Source organism: Schistocerca cancellata, chromosome 2 (genome assembly GCF_023864275.1).
Source record: "Schistocerca cancellata isolate TAMUIC-IGC-003103 chromosome 2, iqSchCanc2.1, whole genome shotgun sequence".
Lineage (NCBI taxonomy): Eukaryota > Metazoa > Arthropoda > Insecta > Orthoptera > Acrididae > Schistocerca > Schistocerca cancellata.
In genome coordinates this window covers 1,105,280,169-1,105,294,238 of record NC_064627.1, presented here as the reverse complement: position 1 = coordinate 1,105,294,238, position 14,070 = coordinate 1,105,280,169, and the positions used below count along the sequence as shown (strand labels likewise).

At 41.6% G+C, this 14,070-nt stretch overlaps 1 protein-coding gene across 2 annotated transcripts in view; it reads right to left on the bottom strand.

The window, feature by feature from the left end:
• Window positions 1–14,070, bottom strand: part of LOC126163119 (NAD(P) transhydrogenase, mitochondrial-like) — a 280,298-nt gene that overhangs the window by 61,379 nt on the left and 204,849 nt on the right. For both annotated transcript variants that reach the window (XM_049920042.1, XM_049920043.1), the window contains exon 8: window positions 648–1,065. In XM_049920042.1, coding sequence (XP_049775999.1) covers window positions 648–1,065 — 418 coding nt within the window. The remainder of the gene's footprint in view (window positions 1–647; window positions 1,066–14,070) is intronic.

The following is a 14,070-nucleotide window of genomic DNA, read 5'->3' as shown; positions in this document are numbered from 1 at the left end:
TCACTTTACTATCTGTGCTAACTGTCAGTCTACTGACATGCTTGTGCAGTTTTCACATACAGGACAGTTCGATACCATCATCCAGTTATGGTGGATTAATTTTCCAAAATATATTTGTTGAAATTACGTCTCTATTAAATACTGTATATACTTTTTTTCTGTCAAGTCCAACGGTGCGCATTCATTCCTTGAAGTGACATCTAAAAAACACACACACACACACACACACACACACACACACACATACACACACACACACACCAGTTGGATGGTCAGCATTCCACATCAGTGCCCAAAACAAAATTTTAATACCTTTAAGGACTTGAATTTTGAAAAATCCTTTCAGGTTGTGTAGGAAAGGTTCCATCCAAATGTCATGCTTCTAAGACCAACACTTAGGAATACACACTCATATGTCAGTCAGTTATCCAGATTCATACAAAATGAAAGTTGAATATGTACAAAACAAAGAACTGTATTTGGGCCACTTTTAACACACTGGCCTCATCAGTACCCTGCATGCAGGAATGTTCACCCACTAAATATAAATAGCTACCTTAACTTTCCCCAAGACCAATGCTTTTCAGAGGAGGAAGATTGAATTCTTAAAACATTTTGTAACCTTGCAGTTATGAATGTTGACTTACCTCCAGTATACATAGCTGCATCCTTGAAGGTATTGAGAAAATAATTTGGCTCTGGCTTGGCAACTTCCTGAACAGCAGCTTTGGCTTTGGCAGCTGGTGCGGCAGCTGGCTGTTGAGGAGGAGGGGGTGGCCAAAGGAGTTTCCCTTCATGCAAAACTGCACTTCCTCTAACTACTTCATCCTCCATGTTTATATCAAAATTGTCCTTTGTGCCCATAGAGAGTAGGAACTTAGAAACATTATTGGCGTAAAGTGTTGAGCTTTGAGTAGGTAGTCTGCTGGGTAAATCAGTAAGCCCCACATGGACTATATCCTTATACGTGTAAACTTCCCCTGGACGTGTTGTTTCAACATTGCCACCAGCTTCAGCAGCAAGGTCCACTACAACACTGCCAGGTTTCATGGCTTCTACATGTTCCTGAAAGAGTTAAGATATATATTTACTGTATGTGTGGCATACAAACTGTAATAATTACTAACAGCAAATGATATGGCCAAATATATTTCTCTATGAGTAACAGTTTTGAGAAAGATGTAACTAATCATGTACGGAACTTACAATATGTAATATGCAGAAGGGGAAACAATATTAGTAACAGATATTGATAGGTAGTTCGCATGCTCAAGTAGTGAAAACCATTTTTCTGTTTTATCCTGTTATGCAAAGAGGATAATCTGTAAGTAGCATCTTTTTGATGCTACAGAAATATTATTTCAGCACAGAAAGTTTAAAAATATTGTTTGCTTAAACAGCCAATTACACAAATTTCAGAACTAATTTTCATATTAAACCTGTATCTAGCTTAGTGACACCTGGTACATACAGTAAATAAAAATACTTGAAAGTCAAACAACAACAGCTGAGCTGAAACCATGTCTCTGACCTTTAATTTTTATTTCATAGTCTGGTGTATTTCATTGTTTTATTTGAATGCTAAACTGCTTCTTTGAGGCTTACTGATGTTATGCACTTCTCTGACCTTTAATTTTTATTTCATAGTCCGGGGTATTTCATTGCATAAAAGCAGTAAGCCTCAAAAGAAGCAATTTAACATTCAAACAAAAGAATGAAATACACTGGACTATGAAATAAAAATTAAACGTCAGAGACATGGTTTCAGCTCAGTTGTTGTTGTTTGACTTTCAAGTATTTTTATTTACTGTATTTTACAGGTTTGGGCAATTTTGGGCTTACAGATTATATTTCACAATCTTTCAGCTACACTTCTCACAGCTTGCTTTGCATCCGAATTATGCAAAACAGTACATTTACATTCTAAGATACAGTCTTGATAACTAGTTCTAGTTAGTCTTTTATAGTTAATCTTTTACAAGAAACTCCTGATTTGGTTCACATAGCTTGCTTTTAATTTCATTTACTTTTGTTGTCATCATTCTAATATGTGCAAGACGAATACTTCAGCAGAGTAATTTACATGTTTATCGTTTCATCTAATCTTTCCCTTGTGTGTGTGTGTGTGTGTGTGTGTGTGTGTGTGGGTATATCAGTCATCTTGCTCGTCTGATGCAGGCCACCATGGCTTTCCCACCTGTGCAAACCTCTTCACTTTAGGGTAGCACTTCGTAACATACCACAGTTTGAACTTGTAGGAACTTGGCTACAGATGTGTGCAATGAAATACTACATGGAGCCATACATTAGAGTTGACTACTTTATTTACGTAATATATGTACACTGTTGTTGACCAAACATCCCACTGTAACACATGCCAAAGTCCAGACTAAACAACCAGAGATTATCTACTCAGCACCACTCGATGGCCAGAGATGTCATGCTGGGGATTCTTGCTGGTCAAGTGGCTGTAGACACCCCCCCCCCCCCCTACCCTATGGAGGAGTACAGGATGACAGGAGAGAAGAAAGCTGAAATTTTGCTGTGATCATCTTCATGTAGGTATGAATGACCATACACATCAGGGCTGGCTGCAAGGCAGGGCGCAGGTGGACCGTTTCTTGCAGGGTGGAGACACATATGTGTGGGACTGGCTGTGCTGTAAGCTTTGTTAGTATGAGGCATAACCGAATTGTTTCTTCCAGTGATTGTAGGGTATGAATCATCAGTGTGAGAATTCATAACTGTGATAGGGATGGCAGATCACATGCCATACAATGCAGTTGTATATATAATGAGAGACGGTTGCCTGAAACAAGCAAATTACATGCCATGAGTTGGTCACTTAGCTGTTGCAGTCATTGAGGAGGGACACAGATACTGTGGAGATGGCTTCTGGTGTATAACAAGTTGTCCACTAGATGCTGGTAAAACCATGGTACGATGCTGGAATGTCTTGTTCAGTACAGTAACATTGTTCTCCAGGTGGCACAGACGATGCAGTATGATGTCATTGAGGTGTTTCATATCTGGTAAGTGGGCGCCTTAGGTAACACATCAAAGTAAAAAATTGTTTTCAAAAATTATATGAAGTGAAGTTTATTTTCTTTTTAGTGGAATAACGTAAAGCGTTTATTACTGTGAACATCCATTGTGAAGAAGAATGAAGTTTCAAGTTATTGTGGAGATATGAAATAAATGAATGGATGTACACATCATAAGAACATAGTGTCCTTTTCCAAATAATAAACTTGGATATACACTCCTGGAAATGGAAAAAAGAACACATTGACACCGGTGTGTCAGACCCACCATACCTGCTCCGGACACTGCGAGAGGGTTGTACAAGCAATGATCACACGCACGGCACAGTGGACACACCAGGAATCGCGGTGTTGGCCGTCGAATGGCGCTAGCTGCGCAGCATTTGTGCACCGCCGCCGTTAGTGTCAGCCAGTCTGCCGTGGCATACGGAGCTCCATCGCAGTCTTTAACACTGGTAGCCTGCCGCGACAGCGTGGACGTGAACCGTATGTGCAGTTGACGGACTTCGAGCGAGGGCGTATAGTGGGCATGCGGGAGGCCGGGTGGACGTACCGCCGAATTGCTCAACACGTGGGGCGTGAGGTCTCCACAGTACATCGATGTTGTCGCCAGTGGTCGGCGGAAGGTGCACGTGCCCGTCGACCTGGGACCGGACCGCAGCGACGCACGGATGCACGCCAAGACCGTAGGATCCTACGCAGTGCCGTAGGGGACCGCACCGCCACTTCCCAGCAAATTAGGGACACTGTTGCTCCTGGGGTATCGGCGAGGACCATTCGCAACCGTCTCCATGAAGCTGGGCTACGGTCCCACACACCGTTAGGCCGTCTTCCGCTCACGCCCCAACATCGTGGAGCCCGCCTCCAGTGGTATCGCGACAGGCGTGAATGGAGGGACGAATGGAGACGTGTCGTCTTCAGCGATGAGAGTCGCTTCTGCCTTGGTGCCAATGATGGTCGTATGCGTGTTTGGCGCCGTGCAGGTGAGCACCACAATCAGGACTGCATACGACCGAGGCACACAGGGCCAACACCCGGCATCATGGTGTGGGGAGCGATCTCCTACACTGGCCGTACACCACTGGTGATCATCGAGGGGACAGTGAATAGTGCACGGTACATCCAAACCGTCATTGAACCCATCGTTCTACCATTCCTAGACCGGCAAGGGAACTTGCTGTTCCAACAGGACAATGCACGTCCGCATGTATCCCGTGCCACCCAACGTGCTCTACAAGGTGTAAGTCAACTACCCTGGCCAGCAAGATCTCCGGATCTGTCCCCCATTGAGCATGTTTGGGACTGGATGAAGCATCGTCTCACACGGTCTGCACGTCCAGCACGAACGCTGGTCCAACTGAGGCGCCAGGTGGAAATGGCATGGCAAGCCGTTCCACAGGACTACATCCAGCATCTCTACGATCGTCTCCATGGGAGAATAGCAGCCTGCATTGCTGCGAAAGGTGGATATACACTGTACTAGTGCCGACATTGTGCATGCTCTGTTGCCTGTGTCTATGTGCCTGTGGTTCTGTCAGTGTGATCATGTGATGTATCTGACCCCAGGAATGTGTCAATAAAGTTTCCCCTTCCTGGGACAATGAATTCACGGTGTTCTTATTTCAATTTCCAGGAGTGTACTTCCTAGACATCTTTACAAAGAGCTATATTTTGATGAGAATTTATAAACAGATGAGTACTAAAATTATTATTTTGTACTATTTCTCTCTCACGATATTAAGTGCATTACACTAGCAATACAGGGTGTCCCAAAAAGAGTGGCCCGATTTTAACTTGTAATAATATTGAGACAAATGTCATTAGGTAACTGAAACAGTGCTAGATGTAAACGGCCTGGTCTAGAGTTTCAGAAAAAATCTGCTAGATGTCACTTCGAGCACTGACCTGGAGCGAGCAGCCAATCTGGTGCAATATGGCATCCGCACAACAGAAGGTGTATTCTTATTGAATTTAGTCATACTCAATCAGTGATCGCAGTTCAGCAGGCATTTCATATTCGATTTTGTGCTAAGCCACCATCACCAAAGAACATTCAACGGTGGTATAAACAGTCTAAAGAAACAGGTTGCCTCTGTAAAAGCAAAAGTCCTGGCCAGCCACGCGTTCCTGAACAAACAGTGGAACAAATCCAACGAGCATTTCAGTGGAGCCCCCCCAAGTCTATGCGTCGTGCTAGCTGAGAACTTGCGTTACGGCACATGACAGTGTGGCATGTGTCACGGCATCATTTAGCCCTCAAACTGTACCAATTACAACTGGTACAAGCTCTTCGAGATACTGACAAAGTGAAGCGAGTAGACTTTAGCAATGCTATTCTAGAGGCAAGAACCATGAACCATGGACCTTGCCGTTGGTGGGGAGGCTTGCATGCCTCAACAATACAGATAGCCGTACTGTAGGTGCAACCACAACGGAGGGGTAGCTGTTGAGAGGCCAGACAAACATGTGGTTCCTGAAGAGGGGCAGCAGCCTTTTCAGTAGTTGCAGGGGCAACAGTCTGGATGATTGACTGATATGGCCTTGTAACACTAACCAAAATGGCCTTGCTGTTGTGGTACTGCGAACAGCTGAAAGCAAGGGGAAACTAAAGCCGTAATTTTTCCTGAGGGCATGCAGCTTTACTGTATGATTAAATGATGATGGAGTCCTCTTGGGTAAAATATTCCAGAGGTAAAATAGTCCCCCATAGGGTTATAAATACAAAATCAAATAGGGATAGTGCACGAGTAGCTTTAATAATGAATAGGAAAATAGGAGTGCGGGTAAGCTACTACACACAGCATAGTGAACACATTATTGTGGCCGAGATAGACATGAAGCCCACACCTACTACTGTAGTACAAGTTTATATACCAACTAGCTCTGCAGATGAAGAAGAAATTGATGAAATGTATGAGATAAAATAAATTATTCAGGTAGTGAAGTGAGACGAAAATTTAATAATCATGGGTGACTGGAATTCAACAGTAGGAAAAAGAAGAGAAGGAAACGTAGTAGGTGAATATGGATTGGGGCTAAGAAATGAAATAGGAAGCCGCCTGGTAGAATTTTGCACAGAGCATAACTTAATCATAGCTAACACTTGGTTCAAGAATCATGAAAGAAGGGTGTATACATGGAAAAACCCTGGAGATACTGACAGGTTTCAGATAGATTATATAATGGTAAGACAGAGATTTAGGAACCAGGTTTTAAATTGTAAGACATTTCCAGGGGCAGATGTGGACTCTGGCCACAATCTATTGGTTAAGAACTGTAATTTAAAACTGAAGAAACTGCAAAAGGGTGGGAATTTAAGGAGATGGGACCTGGATAAACTGAAAGAACCAGAGGTTGTAGAGAGCTTCAGGGAGAGCATTAGGGAATGATTGACAAGAATGGGGGAAAGAAATACAGTAGAAGAAGAATAGGTAGCTTTGAGGGATGAAATAGTGAAGGTAGCAGAGGATCAAGTACGTAAAAAGACGAGGGCTAGTAGAAATCCTTGAGTAACAGAAGAGATACTGAATTTAAATGACGAAAGGAGAAAATACAAAAATGCAGTAAATGAAGCAGGCAAAAAGGAATACAAACATCTCAAAAATGAGATCGACAGGAAGTGAAAAATGGCTAAGTAGGGATGGCTAGAGGACAAATGCAAGGATGTAGAGGCTTATCTCATGAGGGGTAAGATAGATACTGTCTACAGGAAAATTAGAGAGACCTTTGGAGAAAAGAGAACCAGTTGCATTAATATCAAGAGCTCAGATGGAAACCCAGTTCTAAGCAAAGAAGGGAAAGTGGAAAGGTGAAAGGATTATATAGAGGGTCTATACAGGGCAATGTTCTTGAGGACAATATTACGGAAATGGAAGAGAATGTAGATGAAGATGAAATAGGAGATATGATACTGTGTGAAGAGTTTGACAGAGCAGTGAAAGACCTAAGTTGAAACAAGGCTTCGGGAGTAGACAACAGTCCATTATAACTACTGACAGCCTTGGGAGAGCCAGGCCTGACAAAACTCTACCATCTGGTGAGCAAGATGTATGAGACAGGTGAAATACCCTCAGACTTCAAGAAGAATATAATAATTCCAATCCCAAAGAAAGCAGGTGTTGACAGATGTGAAAATTACCAAACTATCAGTTTAATAAGTCACTGCTGCAAAATGCTAACACGAATTCTTTACAGATGAATGGAAAAACTGGTAGAAGCCGACCTTGGTGAAGATCAGTTTGGATTCCGCAGAAATGTTGGAACACGTGAGGCAATACTGACCCTATGACTTATCTTAGAAGAAAGATTAAGGAAAGGCAAACCTACACTTCTAGTATATGTAGACTTAGAGAAAGCTTTTGACAATGTTGACTGGAATACTCTCTTTCAAATTCTGAAGGTGGCAGGGGTAAAATACAGGGAACAAAAGGCTATTTACAATTTGTATGGAAAGCAGATGGCAGTTATAAGAGTCGAGGGACATGAAAGGGAAGCAGTGATTGGGAAGGGAGTGAGACAGGGTTGTAGCCTCTCCCCGATGCTATTCAATCTGTATATTGAGCAAGCAGTAAAGGAAACAAAAGAAAAATTTTGAGTAGGTATTAAAATCTATGGAGAAGAAATAAAAACTTTGAGGTTTGCCGATGACATTGTAATTCTGTCAGAGACAGCAAAGGACTTGGAAGAGCAGATGAACGGAATGGATGGTGTCTTGAAGGGAGGATATAAGATGAACATCAACAAAAGCAAAACGAGGATAATGGAATGTAGTCGAATTAAGTCAGGTGATGCTGAGGGAATTAGATTAGGAAATGAGACACTTAAAGTAGTAAGGGAGTTTTGCTATTTGGGGAGCAAAATAACTGATGATGGTCGAAGTAGAGAGGATATAAAATGTAGACTGGCAATGGCAAGGAAAGCGTTTCTGAAGAAGCGAAATTTGTTAACATCGAGTATAGATTTAAGTGTCAGGAAGTCGCAACTGAAAGTATTTGTATGGAGTGTAGCCATGTATGGAAGTGAAACATGGGCGATAAATGGTTTGGACAAGAAGAGAATAGAAGCTTTCCAAATGTGGTGCTACAGAAGAATGCTGAAGATTAGATGGGTAGATCACATAACTAATGAGGAGGTATTGAATAGAATTGGGGAGAAGAGGAGTTAGTGGCACAACTTGACTAGAAGAAGGGATCGGTTGGTAGGACATGTTCTGAGGCATCAAGGGCTCACCAATTTAGTATTGGAGGGCAGCATTGAGGGTAAAAATCATAGAGGGAGACCAAGAGATGAATACACTAAGCAGATTCAGAAGGATGTAGGCTGCAGTAGGTACTGGGAGATGAAGAAGCTTGCACAGGATAGAGTAGCATGGAGAGCTGCATCAAACCAGTCTCAGGACTGAAGACCACAACAACAACAACAACAACAACAACAACAACATTCTAGAGGACATGGGAGATGACACTTTTATGTCACGGTTGATATTCAGCGATGAGGCAATTTCCCATATTAGCAGTTTGGTTCACAGTCATAATGTAAGTATACGGGGGCTCAAAAATCCTCATGAAATAACTGAACATGAATGTGATTCACCAAAAGTGAATGTTTTTTGTGCTGTTTCGCAAAGCAAGGTTTATAGACACTACTTTTTGAGGAAGAAACTTTAACAGGACAATCATATCTTGCATATCAGCAAGATGGAACACCACCGCACTGGCACAACAACATGAGCCATTTCTTCAATGCCAACGTGCCTCAATGTCGGATAGGGCGTACAGGACCGTGAGACCAGGCTTTACTCTCTTGGCCTCCTAGGTCCCCTGACTTAACATCATGTGATTTCTTCCTGTGGGTATATGTTAAACAATGTGTTTATGTTTCTTCCATACCTTGTGACAATGATGATCTAAAAACCAGAATATCAGCTGCTGTAGCTTCAGTGACAGTAGACACCTTATGCTCAGTTTGGTATGAATTCAGCTATCGGCTAGATATCGTCTGTGCAGCCGATGGAGGACATATTGAACACTTATGATGGATTTTTATAAACTTCTGTCTTTTCTGAGTAATTTAGTATGCAATTTGTTGGTGTTAAGCCCTGCTTCCTAATAAATAATTCTATTTAAAATTAGGTCATTCTTTTTGGGACACTCTGTATTTTAGCTAAAAGAGTGCACTAGAAATAACAGACAATTATACATTTTACTCCATTCAACAAAGTATATTCCTGTATTATTGAATAGATGGTGGTTACAATTTACACCCAACATCTTAATTGAAGGGCTTATTTCACAAGTGGTACAAGTCCATTACCTCCACTTTTCTGGTTATAGTGCTTCTGACATTAATGATCCAAACAAACAGAAAGGAAGGTTCATCTCTAGCAAGAAGCCATTTGCTTGAATATTTCTGGTATCTCAACTGCAGATTTTTCAGAATTCATTTAACTTTAGGACTCTGTATCTTAAAATAAACAAAAATGGACTTGTACCACTATTGAAATAAGCCCTTCAATTACAAGACAAAAATGCTGGCCGCCTTACCTTCAGCAACCTTGCTTTAGGACTATTGGTTTGTTCCTCAGAGAAAAAAAGAGGGATAAGCAGGAAAAGCTTAGAAAGAAGAAGCAGGTTACTCAGACCCAAAATTAAATGTTATACAGTTTTTACAAGAAGGAAATTGATAGGGCCTGTACTGTGGTTGCAGGCATAAGGCTAACTGGCCACTGCCCAGAACAACTGGAAGGCATGTTGGCCTCAGTGAACAGGTTTCAGGCTGCTGCTCTTAGCTACAGTGGTGTTGGGGCATCTGTGTCAAGAGCTGTTACACTTCTGGTGCTACTGGAGTCCCCCCCGCACACTCTGTTCTTACTACATCTCCCAACATGCAACATCTGACAAGTTTGTCTTCAGTCAAGGACAAATGGTGAAAGATGGTGGAATCAATTAAAGCTGGTTAAAGAGTGAAGTATTATCCAGTGTGATAACACTTTTGAGCTAGCATGTCTGTTGGCCAGTGGGCAATTTTCATGCTCAGCTTGGGCAAGCACAAAAGTTGGGTGTGTGGGTCATTGAGAGCTCCATCATGAGTGAGTGGGTAATGTAGCTCCTTAAGGGAATAGTAATCATCTACATCTACATATATGCTCGATAAGCCACAGTATGGTGCATTGTGGATGGTGCCTTGCACCACTGCTAGTCATTCCCTGTCCTTCCATTTGCAAGTGGAGTGAGGAAAAAGTGAATATCTATGTGCCTCCACACAAATCCAAATTTCTCTTCTCTTCGTGGTCCTCATGCGAAATGTATGTTAGTAACAGTAGAATCACTTTGCAGTCAGTCTAAAAGGCCAGCTCTCTCAACAGTGCCTCATGAAAAGAATGTTGTCTTCCTTCCAGATATTTCCACTGAGCTCACGAAGCATCTCTGTAATACACTGAAGTGCCAAAGAAACTGGTATAGGTTTGCATACTCAAATACAGAGATATGTAAACAGGAAGAATAAGGCGCTGAGGGTGGCAATGCCAATACAAGACAAAAAGTGGGTGGCGCAGTTGTTAGATCAGTTAATGCTGCTACTATGGCAGGTTATCAAGATTCAAGTGAGTTTGAATGTGCTGTTGTAGGCGGTGCACGAGTGATGGGACATAGCATCTCTGAGGTAGTGATGAAGTGGGGATTTTCCCATATGACCATTTCATGAGTGTGCTATGAATATCGGGAATCTGATAAAACATCAAACCTCCAACATCACTGCGGCTGAAGAAATAACCTGCAAGAACATGGCCAACGATGAATGAAGAGAATCATTCGTCATGACAGAAGTGCAACCCTTCTGTTAATTGCTGCAGATTTGAATGGTGGGCCATCAACAAGTGTCAGCATGCAAACTGTCAATGAAACATCATCGATATGGGCTTTCGGAGCTTTAGGCCCACTGGTGTACCCTTGATGACTGCAATACACAAACGTTACATTTACACCTCACCTGGGCTCGTCAACACTGACATTGGACTATTGATGACAGGAAACATGTTGCCTGGTGGGATGAGTCTCTTTAAAATTGTATCAAGCAGATGGACGCATATGGGTATGGCGACAGCCTCAAGAATCCATGGGCCCTGTATGTCAACAGGGGACTGTTCAAGCTGGTGGAGGCTCTGAAACAGTGTGGGGCATGTGCAGCTGAAGTGATATGGGGCTTCTTATACATCTAGGTATTACTCTGACAGGTGACACGCACATAAGCATCCTGTCTGATCAACAGCATCCATTCATGTCCATTGTGCATTCTGACAGACTTGGGCAATTCCAGCAGGACAATGAGACACCCCACACATCCAGAATTGCTACAGAGTGGCTCCAGGAACACTATTCCAAGTTTAAACACTTCTGCTGGTGACAAAACTCCCCAGACATGAACATTATTGAGTATAACTGAGATGCCTTGCAACATGCTGTTCAGAAGAGATCTCCACCCCCTTGTACTCTTATGGATTTATGGACAGCCCTGCAGGATTCATGGTGTCAGTTCCCTCCAGCATTACTTCAGACATTAGTTGAGTCAATTCCACATCATGTTGTGGCACTCCTGCATGCTCGCGGGGGTCCTACATGATATTAGGCAGGTTTCCAGTTTCTTTGGCTCTCCAGTGTACTCGCATGCTGATCAGACCTACTAGTAACAAATCTAGCAGGGTTCCTCTAAAATGCTTCTTTTAATCTGATCTGGTAGCAATGCCACACACTCGAGCACCGATCAAGAAAGAGTTGGACTAGTGTTCTACATGCAGTCTCCTTTATATATGAGCAACATTTTCCTAAAATTTTCTCAATAAACCAATCAGCCATTTGCCTATCCTGCTACTGTCCTTACATGCTTATTCAATTTCATATCACTTTGCAACTTTATGCCTAGATATATAACTGACGTGACTGTGTCAAGCAACATACTACTAATGCTCTATTCAAACTTTAGAGGTCTGTTTTTGCTATTCATGTGTCTGGAACTGAGTGGTAAGATTAAACAAGTGGCTCAGATGATTTTTCTATGGTGAGGAATGTGAATTTTATGATGTCAGATGTAAATTCTTGACCTGAAGTAACATACTGAGAACTGCAGAGTCCCTTCTGATGGGGTGAGACATGCACTACACAAAAGAAATGGTTACTCATGTAGCAGAGTATGTCTGGCATACACATGAAGGTTTCTTTGATTAGATGCCCCTCCTTAGACCATTCATGAATTTCCTAATGAAATCGAAAAGAAATCAGCCACATTACTTTCAGAGGAGAACTTTCATCCTTGCAGACAGGAAAGAGAAAATGCCAGTGTGGTATTAATAAACTGCGCAAACATCCATCACAAGGTTACAGAACAATGAAAGGTAATAATCCTCACATAGCAATGGAACAGAAAGCAGAAGTGAAATCCTAAATTCAGACTGGAATACATATGGCATGAATGGATTAGACACCAGTGATTGTGGCATACTTATTACTGTAAAGAACTCTCGTATGATATCTGGTGAGGTCATTGCAGAATCCAAATGTGAAATAATCTGGATGAAGTTAAGCATCAAATGTAGATCCTTGGTAATGGATGCTTTCATAAACCAGCAGTGTAAGAGGCTGTAGTGGCAAAATGCTTCAGAGACAATTTTGAGAATGTCATGAATAAGTTTCCTGGTTATGCTATTGTAATAAGAGAGGGTCCTCCACTTGACAGACTTGACAGTTATGCAATAAGAGAACCTAATGATTAAAACTACTACCAGATATCCACATGAGATGATTCTGAATGAATTACAGAACCAAATCATCAGGAAAATATCTTAGACCTCGTAGCAACTGACAGATCTGGACTCTTTGAATCAGTTAATGTAGAGGAGGGCATCAGCGATCCTAAGGCTGTGACAGCACCAATTATTAATAGTGTTACAACAAAAGACATCATTCCATGGGGCTGTATTTTAAAATTTTACTTTGTCGAGCACTACTAGTTTCAACCATGGCCCATTTTCAAGCACATCTATAATAGGTGAAGGAGACATCATCTTCATCTCATTTTTTTATGATGTATCCCCATCTGTTGTAGATGCATTTGAAAATGGGCCATGCCCTAAGCTTGTAGTGCAGAATAAAGCACAATATTTGATCACAGCCTTGTGGATTATGCCTTCCCTCAAATTTATCATGGCTGCCCACTCAGAAGATAATGGCTGTTGCAGCAAGGAATGTTAATAAAGATAGGAAAATATTTTTGCTTACTAAAAGTGACAGATGCAGACTGGAGAGTATCTCAGTAGTCAACATCATCTATTCAGCTTGAAGACCAAAGATCAGGAAGATAAATCAATAACATTCAAAACCACTGTACAGCCATGTATGGGCCAAGCAAGATTGTGAGGTATGGGAATGTTCCACCATGGTTTAATGGATTGACAAAAAAGTTGCTACGGAAGCAAAAACAATTTCAATCACAGATTTAAGTGAAATCAAAGGCTAGTTAATAAATGAAAGCTGAGTGAAGCCAAGAAAATGTGTAGCAAGAGCACTGCAAGAAGTGTTCAGTAAATTCAAAAGCAAAATTTTGCCAACCATTCAAACTAAAAATCCTAAGTTTATTAGATCCACTGAAACAAAAGATAAAAGAGAGAAGCCTGAAATAACAAATTTCAACTAAGATCGATTCATCACACAAGATTATATCACGGGTATCTTCTTTCAGTACTGCACAAAATGCCTAAAATGGCAGATATTGAAATAAATTATCACAGAAAAGAACACAGACTAAAACTGACAACTGTAGGGTGCCTCTAAACGGGTCAGGTGCGCACTAAACATCAGAGACTGCTATCCAGGTAGCTAGTGTGTGCAGGGTGCACACAAAGTTTTACTTATTTTTTTTTCCTTTTTTTAAAGATTAGGTGACACACTATCTAATCCACATAACAATAGCCATAGGAAGCCAAGAAGTATCAGTGTAAGATCGAAAGAAATGCCTCTCGCAGATGAGAGTATTAAAA